The sequence below is a fragment of the Tubulanus polymorphus genome, chromosome 6 (assembly GCF_964204645.1).
Source record: "Tubulanus polymorphus chromosome 6, tnTubPoly1.2, whole genome shotgun sequence".
NCBI classification, from domain to species: Eukaryota; Metazoa; Nemertea; class Palaeonemertea; order Tubulaniformes; family Tubulanidae; genus Tubulanus; species Tubulanus polymorphus.
This window is the reverse complement of record NC_134030.1, coordinates 15769522-15789793: the sequence shown is the minus strand read 5'-3', so window position 1 is coordinate 15789793 and position 20272 is coordinate 15769522. Positions and strand designations below refer to the sequence as shown.

Sequence of the window (20272 nt, the reverse complement as noted above, 5' to 3'; positions counted from 1 at the left end):
TTGACCCAAATTTTTTACTGACTTTGAAGGGCACACGTTTAGGGGGTTAAGCATGGCACGAGCCTGGATCAGCACTTGAAGATCACCTTAGGCGATTCAGTCAGCTGACCAGTGTGTCCAGGGATTCTGCGGGATTCGAACCTCCTTGCTTATGCTGACCTGTGCCCGTTAGTCATTATAAATTTGCTCCTGTTGGCTAAGGAGATTTTCAGCTCATTTAATCAACGAGCCTAGTGAATGAAAGTTATACGCTATATGGACACAAAACCAATCTTAAGACAAAATATACATTTAGCACAATTGCTAAGATGTAAAATGCCGTAATGGAGGAGTTCCGTGACAAACATTTTGGCCCCTGTGTTAAAATGAATTGAAATATAAAATTACCACCGTAGCAACACACCTATCTGCATCTATATCCTGTGATGTGAACCGCGAATATATTTTTCAATCATTTATGTTTGCATTGGAATCTATTATGTCAAGAAATCCTATAAGTTTGTTCTTGAAATGAGAAATTAGATTGAAATGTCAGCCATTTTCTTATTGTTATCACCAGGATAAATGCTCTTATCCCGGTGATAGTTATCACTGGGATAAAATGCTTTTGAAAAATGAGAATTTATCCCTGTGATAACAATCACTGGGATAGTGAAATTTAACACCGGGATAGCCTTATCATAGGGATAACTTAACACCGCTTTGAAAAATGCAGGCCTGGCACACAAAAGACTTAACATTACAGCTGCCGGCAGGTTAAGGGTTAAGGCCGCAAGGCATTATTCTAGTTGCAAGCAGTGTTAAGAAGTTATTTCCATTTTACTTCTAATGAAATACTAGTGATTCAAGCAACTGAGTGCTGACAAAGTGCTAAGTGCTAAAAATCAGATAATATTGTTTAGGATATTGAAGTACTGAAAATGTTACAAAAGAAAATGTAAGTGAAAATACAAGAGATATCCAACAATAATTTTGCCAATTTCAAACCTCACACTTTCACTGGGAAATATCATGATGATATGAGATCTTTTTATGTTATTCCTGTTGGGTGTCATATTTTACTCAGTGTGCCCTATCCCCTTGAGACCTTGTTAGGATGATATAGCCAACAATTCTTGATGGGTTTGAAACTTAGTGTTAGGGTTTGAGGGTATACTAAATCCTGAATGTCTTTTCCATTAGATGATTTAGCAAATTGCTAAATTGTCTACCAAGATTTGATATTAAGTGATTTGATTTGATGTACCAGAAGTAAGTTCATGTCTGGCAGTGTTTCATTTGCAACACTCGTACCAGCTGATGTGTGGTGTCATACGAAAATAAGTTTAATAGCGCATTTCTTCAAACCTATATAGTTTAATTGAAACCATGACTTACTTTACTCAAACTCATCTGTGTCAATCTTATGCATCCAGTTCCACCTGACCAAACCAATGCTCATTAACTAAATCCAAATGGGCTGAAATAATGTTAGTGCTTAATTTCTCAATTTGAATTCATATATGTTATATCTAGGTAGCTATATTGAGTGGTGCAGATGAAGAAGACTCACAGTTAGCATATTTATATGGAAGACATGTTGGTATAGCGTTTCAATTAATAGACGATTTATTAGATTTCATATCTAATACTGAGTTAATGGGTAAACCAACTGCAGCTGATCTTAAATTAGGATTGGCCACTGGTCCAGTACTATTTGCTGCACAAAAGGTGAGTTGTCTATTAAAGCATATATAATGGATTTATTATAGCCTAACTGGGGTGAGGATCGTTGGTTCTAAAGGGATCAGGAACCAGATTTTTAGCTGTCTAATGCAATGGCTTTGCACAAAAGTAAAATGCCATCCATAAATTATCGCTAAGCTGCTCTTAAGACAGCTGAGAGAAATTTCATATGAAAATTAGCCAAGTGTTTGCATTGCAAATTCAATCACAATTTATTCCGCTTGAAAATATTGAATCCAATTCAATTTTATTTTGATAAATTGCATTCAAAATTCTGAATTGCATTTTGAAATTTGCATTCAAATCAATGAGACGAAGGATAGAATTGATCCAAAATAATTGTTCTCTTCATCTCACTGTCTGTGTAACGTTTAACAAGAGATCCACGGATCTTTATATCTCTGGCGCAGTAAGTCAAATGAAAAATTGTGGGACCATTGAGTCGCTGGACTAATCAGATGTGGGACCAATGGCACGTGGAATGAACTGTTGGCTAATAAGTAATGAGTAATGCCAGTACTCTATGTCATAAATGATTACTTTCTTCGTAAAATAAACGCTCAACCGAAAGAAAATCTAATAGTCTAATGTCAATCAACGCGGCGTCGGGTTTGGGCCAATGCGACAGTTCGGGCGTCATCAATGTAGCATATCGATTGAATCTACAATTTTTTCATAATAAAATAGTTCTGGGGAGACAGAATCGCCAGAACTATCAAATTTAAGATATACATATAATGAGACTGTCCAATGACTGGGAAATGAGAAAGTAAATTCGACAAAATGGCACGAATATACAAGCAGATTAATAGACTGATTAATGGATTATCAGATCAAGTTAACGATGTACAACGGCCTTCTAGACGTTTTATGAAACAAAATGCTCGTTTCAATTTTCTTAAAAATCCTCACAAATTTGTCGATTCCTCTGAAAATGAACGCGACATTCTAAATCCATTTCCAACAGATTTTAGCCTCATGATCAAGCTACATATTGCACAAAAATATAGTGGATTGCATGACTTCGTGTTAAAGTTACAACCTCATTTGTAAGCAAAAATTCGATTTTTGGCTCCATTTCAACAAATCTGGCTTAGCACGAGATAAAAATGATTGTACTGTGTAAACTGAAAGTGTATTTGACACATAAACCGAATACATGTATTGTGATTTTCTAACTCGGCACACACCTTAACAATCATCTTATGATAGCATATGATGAAAATATGATACGATCAACATCCCATTTACGGTTTCATCCTGCATTCTGATTGGCTCCTAAAAAATTTCATTCTGAATGTCTACAGCGTCGCTCGCAAACCTTTACTATTTTTTTGCGCATGGAAAATTGCATACAAGAATATCGATCATATTTGATTTGTTGCAATTAAGCGATGATGCAATGAAATTGGCCTAGATACCTCTGCATGGTATAAAAGATCATTTAGTTCATGATTTCGTTTGTTTTAAAGTTTCCAGATTTGAATACATTAATAATGAGAAGATTTAAGGAAGAGGGAGATGTCGATCAAGCATGGAATTATGTAAAACAGGTATGCTGAACAATCACTCAAGACCAAATCATATACTTAATATCTTTAAGCCAGCCGTAGGCTGAGCCATTCTACTATACAAATGGAGCGAATTTAAATGACACGGTTTCCAGAGCCAAGGCCCTTTGACTGTGCAACTGAGCATATATTAGAATCAATCATTAAAGCATTATCCATTCTCCAAATCCTATGGAGCTGATTCTTTAAATTGGGCCTGAGGCTAGAAAAATTAGCTTATTCACCGGAAAATACAGTATAACTATATAACATGATTCTGCCGTAGCGCCACCTTAAAAACGCTGAAAAATGCATTTTCAGCTATATCGACTAAGCGTGTGAAGGTATTTCTATCAAAATTGATACACATGTACCTGGTTACTAAATACAACAAACCCTTCATAATTAGTTCCTATTCTAACCACTAGGGGACGTAAATTTTGAAAACTCATTTCAGCATCTGTTTTTCACATGTAATGCGGTCTGTTTATTATGAAAATCACAAAACGTGGTAAAAGTACATAGCAGGGGCGTAGCCACCTAAAATTCAATCGTGCGACAATCCTCCCCCAAGAAAATTTTGAACATTAAAATGTCTGAGATGCGTGCTGATGGCTATGAGAGCTCATATTTGAATAATTTTTCTGTAGATAATATAATGCCTCTAAGGTTATCTTTGGTCTAGGGGCTGATCCAGATGGTTCACCTTCCCAGAGCGGTTTCTGAGTCCTGCTGAACTGGAAGGGTAACTATATCATAGCACAAAACGGGGGACCAGGGGGCACTCCCCCAGAAAATTTTGATTTTTCAAGGCTCTGAGATGCGATCTTTAAGCATATTTGGGGCATAAAATCTATCCCCCTTGAAGTTAATTATTTTCGTTTAGATTCATTTACACCATTTTCTATACTACTTCCAGAATACTTGCCCGGAATAAAACATTCATGTTAGTACAAGAGCCTGTCAAAACCACGAACTAGGAAAATAGAACGGCAAACCTGAGTACCCCTCGATATAAGTGGTAGGCTGGATCTGCCATTGACCATTTATTGATGAATACGTAGTAAACTAATGTTAGCTTATTGTACATCAATACCGGTACTCTCTCGATTTTCTCGGTTTCCATGTCTCGGCACTTGAGCAGAATTTTTTTGGTCAAATCCTTTATTATGGTCCATTTTTCATGAACGAAAAACACCTACAGAATCAGTGAAATATAACCAGAAGAATACCGGTTTGAGTCGCTCTAAAGTAATATGAAAAAAGTCTTCTGAATTCGGCAACTTTGATGCTGTGAGATCAGGTGCATGGTCCAGATGTGATACCGTAAACACTATAAACAAAACTCGCTTGAGTCGCTGGGTAAGATGTGGCCTACACGGAAAATCTCAAGTGCATTACCAACGCCTCCGTACGTATTAGCACCACTGACATCTTCAAAAGAACTTGATACCCCCCCCCCCATGTAAATACAGAATAACGTTCAATTATAGGTGCGACATATGTCGCAGTTGTCGCACCAGTGGCTACGCCCTGCATAGACATGTGTTTAATATGCCAACCTGCATGATTAGTTCATACAACTGCCACCAGGGGACTGAAAACAATGATTTTTGCTCCTAGCTCCTTAACAGTTGGTGATTGATTTTGGGGTTGCAATGTGTGGTCAGTAGCCCTTTACAAGACACTTGTATTGATGTATGGTTTAATTAGTTAACTCATATGGTTCTCCAGTAGCGCCACCTACAAGTTGCTGGAAATGCATTTTCATTGATATCTACTAAGCGGATTAAGAGATTTCGATGGAAAGTGCAGTTACGCATGTACCTGAATGTGAACCACCGGGGGCATAAATTTTGAAAACTTGTTTTTGCATCCAGTTTTGGCAAGTAATTCAGGCGCGGATCCAGAAGGGGTGCTTTGGGTGCTGCAGCAGCACACGTTTGTGATATATTTTATGATCTTATGCGATCACACGCCCATACGATGGTCATAAAGATGTGCCCAGACGTAAGAGTCATCAACACTTTTCCAATGGCGGCATATATCCTGCATCTTAATCCCGCGGTATGCCTTTGCGATTCATTGTATGATCCCTCTTAGATCAGATAGAAAATATAGGTTCATTGTATTATTGTAAAGGTACACTGTGACTTCTGAGCCGATCGCATCAAATTAAACATTAATAGTTAGTAATGTATGTTTGGACCCTTAACCTAATCTTCAGCCAGATCGGAAAACAAAATGGCCAACTTGCATCCAGTTCGGCAAAATCCGCACTTCTGCAGAGGTTTTAAATGGGATGTTGAAGATGCTTAGATTGATTGTTACCACCAATCAATCCGACAATAGCAAAATTGTAGCTCATGATATCTATAACTACATCCTCATCCTATTTTGACTAAGGTACACAGAGTACTTAGAGATCAATGTGCTTCACAAAATACAAAGGTACACAGAGTAGTTTGTATTTAGAAAAGCACATTGATCTCTTAATCTGGTATTAGTGTTGGTCTCTAGTTGTCGCTTCTATAAAATAACCGTTGTTGTTGCGGGGGACTTGGTATCTGCCTCCGTCCGTCTGTCTGATTTTGGGGTCCAAAGTCACTACAGGTCATTGATGTGAAACACTGTGAACGTGATTCAAGAAGAACCATTGCAAGCAGGACCGTGATATTACGTATTATGATCCCTAAGGAGAGGATTTGCCCTATTGATTTTGGTGTCGAACGGTCAAAGGTCAAGGTCACTACAGGTCATTCATGTGAAACCTTGTGTACGCGATTCTAGAAAAATCGTTGATCGCAGGACTATGATATTTAGTATGATTACCCCTAGGGAGAGGATATGCCCTATCCATTTTGGGGTCCAAGGTTCAAAGGTCAAGGTCACTACAGGTCATTCATATGAAATCTTGTAAACACGATTCAAGAAGAACCATTGATAATAGGACGATGCTATTTCTTAATATGATTCCTCCTGGGGAGAGGATGTGCCTAAGCGATTTTGGAGTTCTAGGGTGGAAGGTCCAGGTTAGTAGAGGTCTTTTGCCTCAAACCCTCTAAACTCAATTCTTAAATAACTATTGATAGCAGGACATTGATATTTCATAGTATGGTTATCCCTGGATTCGCTCATCATTTTTAGGCCAGCTGTAGGCTGAGCCTATTACTATACAAATGGAGCGAATTTAAATGACATGGTTTCCAGGGCAAAGGCTCTTTGAATGGGCAACTGGGCATATATTCATACAGATCATTCATTATCCATTATCCATTCTCCAAACTCTACGTAGCTGAATTTTGAAAGCGGGCCTCGTTAGAATTTATCTGAATATCTGATCGCAAAAATATTGGTTTTGAAAATCAGAAAGCAAAGACTCCTCTATGATTGGCTTAGCCACAGAAATCAGCAGGTGTTCACGTGAACCCGCGGTATCGTCTACCGTTTCACTTCCAGGTTTTATTTTTAGATCTAAAATTGTATTTCAAGATCGTTGATTTGGTTTTTGGGAGGAATATATTCCCTTCATATACATTCCCTGCAAAACATACTAGCCAGTAACCTTAGCTTGCTGGTATAACCGCCTGAAATTCAACTTGGCCTACTACCACCAGCCGGTGGCGCCACCGGAAGTACGCTCATATAATTCTTGGCGCGGTGGCATGGTTAATGTCATTGAGCTGGTTGCCCATTTTAATCGCGTTTTCTCGTTTCAACGAACCCATCCGCACGTGTTTGGTGAAGAATTGTAAAGTAGGGATAGCCGACAAGGTCGTGGTCTTGGATAGGTTGTTACAGTCTATAGCAAAGTCCTTGTGCCATCAGGTACCCTTAGCGATAAGGGTGCAAGCTAACTTGGCTCTGGTGGCGCGTCAGTTGTTGCTAAAGGATGCCAAACTTCCGGACCCAGTGAAGAAGGCCTTATACAGGGCTCCACTCGGCGATTCGTCTCGCTTGTTTTCCAGTTGGTGTTGTCCGGCTGCAGTCCAGGCACAGAAGATCAGGGAAACTCAGAGTAAGCCCGGAGTGTGGCGTATTCCGAAGAAGTCGGGTGACCAGGGGACCTCCGGTGTTGATTTGTCCTCCAAGCTGCAACAGAAGTCTGGTTGGGGTTCAGCCCCTAGACAGCAGTTGGGCAAGCCCGAGGCCCGGAATAGGTCCTTCAAGGGGAAGGGAAAAGGTCCCCAAGAAAGGACAGGGGTTTCGGAAGTTCGCGAGGAAGGACGAGCTTTGAAGGCCAGGGACCAGTCTCCCACTGGCCAGGGACCAGTCTCCCAGTTCCCACTGGTCCGCGGTTTTTGGCGATACCTGGCTGACTCGGGTTGTCTCGACCGGGTATCGCATGTCGTTCAGAGAGAGGCCACCCTTGACCAGGACCCCGGAGGACATGAAGCCCAAACAGGGCCAGGAGCTGCACATAGATCCAGCCATTCAAGAGCTCTGGGACAAAAGGGCACTGGAATTGGTCGAGGATCCAGGGCCTCCGGGCTGGTACTCAAGAATTTTTACAGTACCCAAGGCGTCCGGAGGTCTCAGAACGGTCATAGATCTGTCGATGCTGAACAAGTACCTCGATTGTCAAAAGTTCAAAATGACCACGCCAAAGGAGATCATTCAAGGGTTACGCCCGGGTCAATGGGCAGCATCGATAGATCTAAAAGATGCTTATTTCCAGGTCCCTATCCACCCCAGCTACAGGAAATATCTCCGGGTGAAGTGGAAGGGGCAAGTGTATCAGTTCCGTTCTCTGCCCTTCGGGCTCAGCTCGGCACCCTGGGTCTTCACCAAACTAGTCAGGGCCGTTCAAAAAAAGTTGCAATCTCGAGGGGTAAGGCTTTACGTCTACCTGGACGATTGGCTGATAGTAGGGGCCTCTTGCGAGGAGTGTCGCCGCGGGGTCAAATTGACCCTCGGCATGATACAAGACCTGGGCTTCAGAGTCAACACAGAGAAGTCCCGGCTTTCGCCGTCTCAGGAGTTCACATACCTCGGTATGGACTTCGATTTGCGACAGGGACGCGTTCGCCCCACCGCAGCCAGAGTACTGAAGCTGTGCCAGGCTCTTCGTCCTCTGTTACAGGGAGTTCCCCACTCTGCTCGGTATTGGAGCAGGGTGCTGGGTCAGATCAGCTCCATGTCAGCCATAGTTCCATTGGGCAGGCCGCTGCAGAGGTCTGGGAAGACCTCGTGCGCTGCCTTAAGTCTCAGTTGGGATGCGTTTATGCCCCCCACGCCCCCCCCCATCTGTTGGGCGCCCTTCTATGGTGGATGCTTCCACGGAATGTGACGCAGGGAGCATCCCTAGCCCGCTCCATGCTCCAGTCTATCTGTATACGGATGCGAGCCATTACGGATGGGGTGCTCACATCGAGGAGTCGCGGTGGGGGTGTGGTCGGACCGGGAGTCGAAGTTTCATATAAACTACCTCAAGCTTCTGGCAGTGTTGAAGGCCCTGAGGTTTGAGGGCCGTCATGTCTGGGTAGTGACCGACAATACAACAGTCCGGGCTTATCTGAAAAATCAGGGGGGCACCCGGTCATTCCAGCTGTCATCTAGCGACGAAAGTGCTGTTGTGGGCTCAAGCCCACAACATTCAGTTGTCGGTGTCTCACCTAGCCGGGGCGCGGAATGTAGTGGCCGACGCCCTCTCGCGTCAGGACAAAGCGATCCCGACGGAATGGGTACTTCACCAGTCTGTGGCCAACAGGGTCAAGTCTCTGACGGGCCACCCTGTATTGGATCTTTTTGCGACCAGGTTCAACGCCAGGTGCCCGGTGTTCGTATCCCCATTTCAAGATGCAATGGCGTGGCAGGTGGATGCCCTGTCGATAGATTGGGAGGGTCTGCACGCTTATGCGTTTCCGCCCTCTCCTCTGCTGAATCAGGTGCTGTCCAGGATCGAGGACACGGAGTCGTGCAACGTTCTCCTGATAGCTCCTTGCTGGCCGGCTCAGTCGTGGTTCGTGAGGCTGTTACATCTACTCTGCGACCATCCCAGGCTGCTTCGTCAGGAACCGTTTCTCCTGCCTCAAGGGCCCCAACCTGCAATGGCTCAATCTACACGCTTGGCCACTGTCGAGCGATCCTTGCAGACTCAAGGTTTTTCGTCGGCATCTGCCAAATTTATCCTGGGGTCTAGGAGGTCGTCCACTGGGGCCCAGTATGATTCCAAGTGGCAGCTGTTCCAGGATTGGTGCGGTGGGCGACAAGTTGATTGTCTCTTACCCGCTGTAGATGTGGCAGATTTTCTCTTGTTGGTGACTATCAAGGGCTATAGCGCACACCTTGAAGGCCGCAGGTCGTCCATCGGTCACAGATGACCCTAGAATAGCCCAATTAATTGCGGGTTTTTCGATTCAGCGGCCGGGGTTGTCAAGAGATATTCCTCCTTGGGATCTGACTGTGGTTTTGAAATACTTAATGGAGCGTCCTTATGAGCCATTAGAAGTTCTTTCTTTGGCTAGACTGACCAGGAAGACTGCTTTCCTTTTATGCTTGGCTATGGCAGCTCGGAGGTCCGAGCTCCATGCTCTGTCGGTGAGGCCTGGTCATGTGGTTTTTGGTCCACTTGATCGCTCGGTCACCTTGAGGCCTGGGCTTGGTTTTTTGGCCAAGAACCAAAAATCGTCGTCGGCAGGGAGGTCATGGACTATACCGGCTTTAGCCTATCGGGTTTCGGATGATTTGCCAGATGGGGCTCTCTGCCCAGTCAGGGCGCTCAAAGCTTATTTAGCTCGCACCTTACCCTTTAGAAAGGGGAGGGAAAGGTTGTTTTTGTCTCTAATGGAGAATTCGGACAGGGATATCTCTAGAGATACAGTAGGGAGATGGATTGTGGGACCTTGATTAAAGAGGCTTTAAATAGGGAAGGAGCCCTAGAGTCCCAGGAAGTAGTTTCGCATCAGGTCAGATCGCTTGCTTCTTCTTGGTCCGCCTTCATGGGCGCGTCTATTGATGCAATCTGTAAGGCGGCCTTCTGGGGCTCCCCCTCTACGTTCTCGTCCTTCTATCTTCGTGACGTGTCAGGCCAGTTAGGGTCGTTAACGGCCATTGGTTCTGTAGTTATGGCTCAAGGGGTTAGGCGTCCCCCTAAGCCGGTTGACTCGCGTATTCCTGCGGACCCCTTTCTGTCGGGTCCAGGGGATTAGGGTTTTTTCACTGGAAGGATTTGCCTGCGATTCAGGGAATCTTGTGTTTCAGTTCGCTTTGTTTACTGTCTGGGTTTCACAGGGATGAAATTGGACATGTACTGTAATTACCAAGTAATTTTTGTTTTTTCTTGGGTATGCGATGTTGTGGTAGGACAGAGGGGACTACCCGTGTATTTTTATTAACCCTTGGAGCGTCTCGGCAGGGATCGGATCTCATTCGTTCGGGTCGCTGTCTTTCAGCTCGAAAGGTGAGCATAGTTCTCCTTATTTTTGGGGGTCTGTGTTCGTTTTTTGGGTGTATTTGTTTTTCAACTTGGCCGTCCCTCCTAATCTGTGGGATTCTGGCTAGCATGTTTTGCAGGGAATGCATATGAAGGGAATATTACAATTTTTAGTATGAAAATTTGTATTCCCGAGTATACTTACCTGCAAAACATACGTTTTAGTCCCTCCCGCCTCCCCGCTCATTGGGTTATGTTACCCAAGAATTATATGAGCGTACTTCCGGTGGCGCCACCGGCTGGTAGTAGTAGGCCAATTTGAATTTCGGGCGGTTATACCAGCAAGCTAAGGTTACTGGCTAGTATGTTTTGCAGGTAAGTATACTCGGGAATACAAATTTTCATACTAAAAATTGTAATTTTTATTAGCAGTACAGAAAATATTATTGACCATTGTGCAAAGTCCGGGAATAATTGCTTTTTCTCAAATCGGATAGATGACCTTGATATGCTAATTAGCCATGTGCTCAAACTACAAATTCAATTAAATTTTATTCTGCAAAAAATATCAAATCTAATTCAATTTTCTTTATTGAACAAATAAAAACACCAAATCCAATTCAATTGTGTTTTATTTAGCAAATTTCAGAAAATTCAATTCTATTCCACATTAAAATCAATGAGACCAAGGGTAAGGATTTATCAGGTATTTGTTCCTGCCAGATCCATTCGCTGTCTGTGCTACTTTTGTATTCTACGATTGTATTGTGTAGATTATTAGGTATGACTCTCAGCTAGGAGTGTATTTTGATAAATTTAACCCACAGAATGCATCATCATTTGCCATTTTATGAAAAGCTGACAGGCTGGCCATAGTGCCCCTTGGGGCTCTTGTTCGATATCAAAGATCAATTTCTTCAGGGGTCATTCTCTACCGGCTATCGGGGGTGACGTAGATACGTAGTTTCAAAATTACCTTGTTTACTTACTGATTTGATATTCATTTAGACAAAATCTATGTACGACATTTCAACCAACTCAGAAAACCTGTTATGGCTGCTTTGCCGCTATATTTTATCTTATTTTGGTGTTTTATCTTATGATTAAAAAAATTTCATTTGAAGGTGAAATCTCTGTGAAATCTTAACTGATTTGATTTCTGGGAGGAGAAAATTCATTATTGACAAATTTGCTAGAGTTTTCTCAAATTGGCATTAGGCTATGATGACCTAGATATCATAAATTCCACCAATTTTTATTAAACAAGAAAAAAATCAAGATGTGATTTCATTTTATTGAGAAAGTCAAATCTAATTCAATTGAACCTTTGAAAAACATGATTGTACTGTGTTAAAAATGTTGAAGCAGAAAGTGTATTTTGTCTCATATATAACCAGAATTTTGATCATTTCATGCAAAGCTGGCTGTAGTGGGGGAAATAGGTAGTGAACTATTTATTTAAATTTGTTGTATTGTCTTAAAAGATGATTTTTTCAATCATTTTTAGAGTGATGGAATTCAACAGACTCGATTGTTAGCCGAAAATCATTGTTGCCAAGCGATAAATCAGATAAAACAGTTGAAACCATCCATGGCACGTGAGGCTCTTATATCAATTACACATATGGTTCTAGATCGAAAAAAATAACATTAACTGAATGCATAGAATGTTTATAGATTTTTATGTATAATCGAATGTCTATGATAATTGACGCTGTGTCTATACTTGAACTTACTTTTAAACTGATCAAATATGGTGTCCCTTTCCCTTACTCATCTCTGCAATTAACTTATTTTTACCTCATTAATTCATGATTATTCAGCATTCTTCCAATTTTTATGGACTATTGTGTTAGTGAATTCCATATTGTCGTCATCGACTCACTGGTTTCGCTACAAAATAACTTGCATAATAAAATTCGTGGAATATTCCATCGAAAGTTGTAAAATTTTCATTGCAGTAATAGTGTCAATTATGCCATTTAATTTCATAGTACCTCATGAAGCATGAATTGATAACAAAATTGAATTCTATAGCTTTGATTTTTTAAGCTCGAATTCTATTGCATGTGAGCATCATCGGCAGTGATTTATGAAATCACTACACGCCACAATATTAAGTACATTCATGTCGTCGATATCGCTGTATAGATGCTTCGGTGTACTCTTTTATGACCTCCGAAGTCTCCATCCGAAATCCCTGGTTGGCTCCACGCAAAATCCTAATCATGATTGGAGGCAAACGGATTCTCTGATCTGATAAAAGAGTACGCCCCTTGTGTGCTATAATGCAATGATAGACTGTGGAGCAGATTGTTTCGCATAAGTTTGAACACAAGCATATCAGTTTTAAAAGGCCAATCAGAAAGCAAAGTCTCCGCTATGATTGGGTTAGCCGCAGAAATCAGCAAGTGTTCACGTGAAGCCACAGTATCGTCTACTGTTTTCCTTCTGCGTTTTATTTTTAGATTTAAAATTGTATTTCATGATCAATTTCTGAGTATTTGAAGAACAACCAGATATCCTTTCGAAAACGTACATATTTTACCAGGCTGTTATCAATGATGAATAAATTCTTTCTAATTCCATTAAACAGTCGAATCACTTAATCCTGATCCTAATGGATTGTGGATTTTTATCTGGATTATTGGAAATCCGAATAACAAGTTTGAGAAATTTTCACCCAAAAGTATGAAAAATCTTTAATGCTCAGAGGAGGTTGTGACTGGGACATAGACTGTTGAGTATTAAACATATCAAGTCACAGTAAAAAAATGATAAGGAGGCAACTTCTCAAAATTGCGTCATGAATATCTGACTGGGGAGTTACATGATACGTTTTGGCCACAGAAAGAACCTCACTTCCGAGAATAATCGAAGTTGAAAAATCATGTTCCTTATTGTTGCATTCCGTTTTTGGAAGTATAAATCAAGGAATTAAAGTGAGGATTTCAGTCTCTAGCATAGACACAGCTTCTACCATAAGGCCCTAAAAAGTTGTCAGAAAATCAAATTAATTAAATTGTGTTAGCCATAGTTATTCTAATCAAAAGAATTTTTCTCGCACAAGCTATGGGTGTTTAGTAACCTAATCGTTGGTTGTAAGTTTTTATAATTGAAGTGTTGAAGTCTTTTTATGATTTTGTGAGTAAATGCATGCTGCTCATGCATGCCCTTTAACTCACAAGTTAGTAAACACCTAAGATGTGGATGAAACAAAATATCTTTTAATTACATGTAGTATGATTAACATACCATAATAATTAATTTCTGGACTGATAATTTTTTTCTGGGCTACACTGTTCAAATAGTTATCGGCACTATGGAGTTTATAAGTGTTGAGGAATGATTTTTATTCAATTGAAACTAATGATAATAATAAAAGTTAACTTATGCTAGAAAAATATGTTGATAATGTAGTTGTGAATTGTTGTAGTTGTTGAGGATTTCTTTGTGCTCTTTCAAAGTCAAGGCAATTTTGGCAACAGAATTTTTGTTGCTATATTCCTGAAAATTTGAATGATTCAATTAGTAGTTTATTATGAATATCAGGCACTGAATGATAAAAATAATTGGTTTTCAAATGCTACATATTTATTAAATGCTCCTACATTGAATACTGACATAGTTTACATTAATTGACTATCTCTAATACACTTGATACAGTACTTTTTTCACATAGAATAATGAACGGTTCCATGAGTTTACTACTACAAGTTTATTATCAGTCATAATCCAATGAAGAGCAGGCACAGAGTGATCAAATCTGTTGAAAAACAAACGCCGAGCAATTTGCAACCAAAACCAAGGGCGGAGCCAGGATCTATGGAAGTTGGGGCACTAAGGTACTGGTGAAGGGCACAAAAGTAATTGTAAAATTAATTTTGAAATTTTGGTTTTCTCCAAGCGCATTTGATGGATCAAAATTGATACCTTGTTTCTCATCAAATCGCAAATATGCCCGCGTCACCCTGAAAGCCAAAATAAAAAGAAAGTAATTAAGTCCGAAACAAGCGTCAGATTGTTTATGGTTGGCTCTGTCTTTTGGAAATAAAAACAATGCGCGTGATGACGCTTTGTAATATTTTTTCATGCATTTCGCTTTTATCTATAGTTAGTATTATGTGTAAGTAGTGCACTTACTTAATATTTAAATTTTATTGTGATGAACTGGAGCAAGTCAAATGATCGAGTAGAAGAGACTTTCAATAGGTTGTACTCTTGTGTCCTAATAAAGCAGTCAATCAAGAGAAAAATTAGACTAGTGTTCTTAGTGTATACAGAGTTTAGATATGATAAGAATGACATTCCCAGCAATTCAGATCACAAAATGATTTGGCATGTGACCCTTGAGATGATATGCCATTTTACACTGCATTTGTTTGAAATTTTGTAGTGTCAATGTTTTAGATAAAGAAAATAAGCAAATGAACATGTCTTGGAATCCTCTATGGATTGAGACTCTGAAAAGCTCCCGCCCTTGTCTCATATAAGTATTACACAGTGAATAATTTTTGGATTTAAGAATAAAAACCTCCCACCCTTGTCTCCTTGGAAATACTCATTAAACAAGCCAAACTGTAACCGGATTAAAAAGGCAAAGGCTTGTAACTAAGGTCTAGTTCCATTAATTTTGACATCAGAAAAAACTGCACATACAGTCAACCCCCGATGTATACGGGCCACATTGGTGCTGAACGATTTTGGCGTATAGAGAGTATGGTGGTATATCGGAGGTGTTTTACTACATTGAGAAAACCTGGCGGTAGGCGTAGGGGGAGGGCAGTATAAACTGATGTCTGCTTCGTCAAGTTAACCTACCTTGCATTAAACAGTGGGGGTTCACTGTACATCTTTTTAGGCCGCATTTAAATGAAGTGGTTCCAGAGCTAAGGCCCTTTGAATGGGGCACTTCTAAAGTACGAACCTATGAAATTACGAATATGAAACGAATTTATGAAATGCTGAAGTACCAAACAAATGCCTATAGAAATGCTAAACAACGAAACGAAATGGCCATTCTTTCGCGGGTCCTGCTAAAGTATGAAATGAAATACGAAACGAAATTGTAATTTTTTCGCTTCAGTTGCGGCTCATGGCCGGTCTAGTGTGGCAGGGTTCCGCGCTAGGGCTGAGTTGAGCGATATTATCAGGTTCAAATCCCTGTCATGGGTTAATGATTTGTGCATGCTCATATACAACTTGAAGGGATAGATTAATAGATAATGGGTTAGAGAGCGAAGTGTGCTTAATAACATAACCTGCAGTGTTTACGCAAAAAAAGTAATACCTTGTTTCTCCATTCTGCTGAGCTTTAATGTTGACCCGAAACAAGAAACAAGGTATTCATTTTTGGTCTACCTTTGTTAGCGATATTGAAGTTGGCATTGAGCCAACTATGTAAAATCACGCTACGTTTTTTTTAATGTAAGTATTTGTTTCTGGTTCTAGCCCTTAAACGACGTGTAATCGATGCGATGGAAGATATGGCGAGCCTCCGTTGATTACGTGGTCAACTTTGTTAAAATTCTACGAGAAACTGTTTTGGCGTATACACTACTATATAGTGATACTGTAATGCTGCTTACTGCTGTGTGCACGTTTGACATTTCATCAGCAGAAGATGAGCGCTGTGGTTTCCTGTCCGATAATTTGTAATAAATTGTAATTTCTTGTGACGTGAAAATACTTAGCAGCGAACTATAGGTAATAGGTCGAGGTCTGAATATTTTTGTGGTAGAATCCATGATTTAAAACGATCTACTTACATACGCCGATTTTGAGCATTGTTTGACAAAGTAACTTCAAATTGTAACTCGGTTCTCGTAAAACATTAGACACAGCTAAAAATGATTCCAAATAATGTTTCAATTTTTCCCTACAAGATAGCCTCGCCAGATTTCTGTTTTAATGGCCCAAAAAGTAATTCCATCGCATTTTTCTCGATAGTTATGTAGTAGATGAGAGGGGGTTAAGCAATCGCGTAGTGTCCGCATTGACATTGGCAGTAAAGAATAGGCACAGAATTCTCAGCGGCAGAATACATATTTCTAGAGCAGTAGAACGGTTGGCCTACTCATGACTGAAACCCGTGTAAGTTATGTGATCGCGCAGCAACACCTTTACTAAAGTTACCACCCAACCATGATACGATATCGCCAATAAAGATAGATTATTTCATTCAATTTTACCAGATTTGTTTATTGAAGGAAAATATCATTGCCAAGAACAACCATGTTGTATCATCAATCAGTAGACTGACAGTTCATTGTAAAATTTTATCGGTTCAGCTATATTCTAAGAGAAGTATGCTCTGCCCACCTACTGCGCACTCACAAGGCGGTAGCAGCCGCTTACACACTCGGCAGATAGATTCGCTATGTAATGCGTGCTTGGAAAAAAACCTTTTTCTCTTTTCATGCGTTGAACACCACAACAGTGATCGAGTGGCCTCGGTAGCTGTGAGATAAGGCATGATGCTGTTGCATCCACTATCAGTGCTGAGTGACAAGTGGGTTCGAGTCCTGCTGGCAGCTTACAGTGTGTGGGCAACCAAAGACCGTCCCATCTTGAGGTTAAATGAATCCAATAAGGCTTTAAAAAGGAGTTCCGAACAACGTAAACAAACAAAAAGACAAACAAGCAATCATCATTCTGCCTCAGTGACACTACGCCGGCATCGCTCTCCGTGCAACGTCTTGATGCGTACGTTTGTCCGGTTGATCATCCCTACCTATTATGCATCTAGAGTATTTTACATTCAGAAGAATGGTCCTGTTTTGTTTTCATTATTTAGCAATAATGCCTAACAGTTCACGTAAGAAAAATCACAGTCAGTCGAGATTACCCTTACAGTTGTACTTAGAATATGAATCTTGTGTATGCGAAAGTGCCGAAATTGTTGTATTAAATGGGTTTTTGTACACATCTTGATTGATATAAATCTATTGGCTGGGTCATGATGGAAAACATCAGAATTAACTAATTTCGTCTTTAACAAAATCGCATTAATGAGGTTTAACAGTACACATAGCGTAGGCTAAATCGTTCGGATGAAAAATTAAATTCTTAAGTCCGTGGTATTTCGTTTCGTACTTAAGCACTACTCGCAACAAGAAATTAATAAATTATTTGACGCCTGCGAAAAAAATGTAGAATTTTTGGGATAAGCTAAAGTGGGATTGCAAATTTGAAATTTTTTTATTGAAAATTGTCAATAATGACAACTTGCGACCGACTTCATTCACTTTTGCCTCTAAGCTGGTCTGCAACTTCATCGCCTCCATGGTGACTGATGTCTGCTTCATCATGACTTTGGAGCATGGTGTGGCCTATCCAGCCGGCCTGGTCTCGGTTTGGCTGTCACTCGATATCCTCTTGAGTCTGGGTTGTAGTAGACATTGTCATTTAAAATAACTTGTTTATGTAATTCTGTATGAATTACGCATGTGTCTTGTATGTTTATTTTCTTATTTTAAGATTTGTAACTTTATTGAATTTGGGAATTTTATATGTTAAAGGATCAATAAAGAATTGAATTGTCACCTAATACACATGCCATCAGAGGACGCGGAGCCGTATATGACAGCTATCTATTATATTTTGCTAATCTCATGAGACCTGCATACCCCTAATATCGAACATAGTTTTCTAAAAAATTTGAATATTAAAATTATCTGTTTACACAGTTTTATATTGACCGCTTGTAGCCGCCGATGAAATTCACGCCCGCCCTACACAGATCGTAGATAGCTTTATCATTCCACCAGCATCCCCATGTCAGTGTCTCACTTTTATATCAGACTTCCAAATCGTGTATACATCCGCCATTTTTACCGAATAATCCGATTTACTTATCATTTCTATTTACGCCTGCCGCTTCTGATATAATCATACATCCTTTACAATTACAATACGTCTTCTAATGATATTCAATGTAATACTGCGGAAAATCCACGAGAGTCAGGTAAAATCCACCACACGGGCGCTGTGGAAGACGAGTTCTTGACTGGTTCTTGCGGCAGTGGGCTCGGCCTGGTCTCCGGCTATACCGACTAAATACCCTAGTTCCTTATCAGATTTTTTTCTGGAAAGTGACGAAGGCGGGCGGATTTTATTTTATGCTTTTTTTAAAATAAAAAAGTTGAAATAAAAAGCTCAACCAGAGACTTATAGAACGGGAGGGAAGTTTACTTTTTTTACCAATGCCAAACAAATACCAGTACCGGTAATGCAAGTAAAACATATGCAAGAAACTTTATTCATAAATAAGTAGCTGCCCAAAACCTATAAAATCAAACTATATCGACTCATTTAATCGAAACTGAGACAATAATTTTCGCTATTTTCATGCTTCCTCGAAATGAAGTAAAAGGAAACGAACGTGGGACTGATTTTGTTACCGTTAATGTGGATTACCAGTACTCGAGGATGAACGTGTAAACACCCACAGAAAAAACAACTGTCGTACACTATACAGCTATGTACGGAAGCCCCTAGGTGACATACGAGAAAATTTTTTCACAATTTTGACTTATTCAGTCGAATTTCGACTTAACACGAAATTTGTTAACAGAATAGTTATACATGTAGTTCATATCGGGGCGAATGCAAGAAGGCGCATTCCTTTTGTAAGAACCCAGCATGAATCCTCGAGACCGGTGGGAGGTTGTCTGCAACAAGTACGTAGCCTCCTACTGGTCCGATCTATTCGGGGATGGTTGGCTCGCCTGAATCGTCTCACGTGGCTAATGTTTCCATTTCTTAAGGTGACCGTGCCTGACGAGGTCCCCTCCCAACAAGCGTCCCAAAATGTGCTCATTTCACCGGCACTCGAAAATTTGGCCGAGAAGGGATTGATAGTACCACAACGGAACGAAACTTTTCCCAGCTGGGTCTCACGAATATTCATGGTTCCATACGTCTCTTATGACCAAACCCAGAGATGTGATTCAAGGCCTACGCCTGGGTGAATGGGTGGCTTCTTTGTGGACCTGGAAGATGTATATTTTCAGGCTCCAATTCCCCTAAAATTCTCTTAAGTGGATAGGCCAACAGTTATAGTTCTGGTCCCTTCCATTCGGCCTCAGTACGGCCCCCTACTAATTTGTCCGGAAGGGATTCACTGTTTGTTAACCTCGTCGACTGGTTGGTACTGTCAGTCAGCTTAAGTGTGTCAGGAGGCGGTGGCCTCAGTACACCAGTTTAGGGTTCCGCGTAATCAGGGAAAAGTCGCAATTGACGGCGGCCCAACATTTCTCTTTTGGGGGATGAACTTGATCTTCGCGTCGGCAGTCTATACATCCTATCAATCCATGGCTCGAGTATCGAAACTTCAAGCTGTTGCAGGAGTCTCCGTAACCCCGAGCACCGTTTCTCCATGGGTCTGGTGGTACCCTTAGGCCACTTCAGAAGCATGCGCTTGCAACGGTATTGGAAAGTCTTTTGGTCTCAATCGATGTGCTACTGGGAGATCTTGATTCTGGTACCACCAGACCTGAGCCCGGATCTACATAGGTGGGGTTTTACTATTGCGCGCCCTCGTGTGCCAAGAATAGTTCATTTCATTTACATTAGATAAATTTTGATTAGAATAGTTGTCTTTCAAAATATACTAAAAAAT

The 20272-nt window shown here is 40.7% G+C and overlaps 1 protein-coding gene and 1 long non-coding RNA gene across 3 annotated transcripts in view; one reads left to right on the top strand and one right to left on the bottom strand.

Moving 5' to 3' along the window:
• The window catches only part of LOC141906868 (all trans-polyprenyl-diphosphate synthase PDSS1-like), a 52792-nt gene extending 38744 nt beyond the window's left edge, over positions 1-14048 (top strand). For both annotated transcript variants that reach the window (XM_074796313.1, XM_074796315.1), the window contains 3 exons: positions 1516-1710; positions 3198-3278; positions 12158-14048. In XM_074796313.1, the coding sequence (XP_074652414.1) occupies positions 1516-1710; positions 3198-3278; positions 12158-12298 (417 nt within the window). In that variant the 3' untranslated portion in view covers positions 12299-14048. The remainder of the gene's footprint in view (positions 1-1515; positions 1711-3197; positions 3279-12157) is intronic.
• A 345-nt stretch (positions 14049-14393) lies between these two features.
• On the bottom strand, positions 14394-15542 carry LOC141907691 (uncharacterized). Its single transcript, XR_012619539.1, has 3 exons — positions 15472-15542; positions 14794-14878; positions 14394-14621 (listed from the first exon to the last, which is right to left on the bottom strand). It is a non-coding gene; the product is annotated as an uncharacterized LOC141907691 (long non-coding RNA).
• Between the last annotated feature and the right edge of the window lie 4730 nt (positions 15543-20272).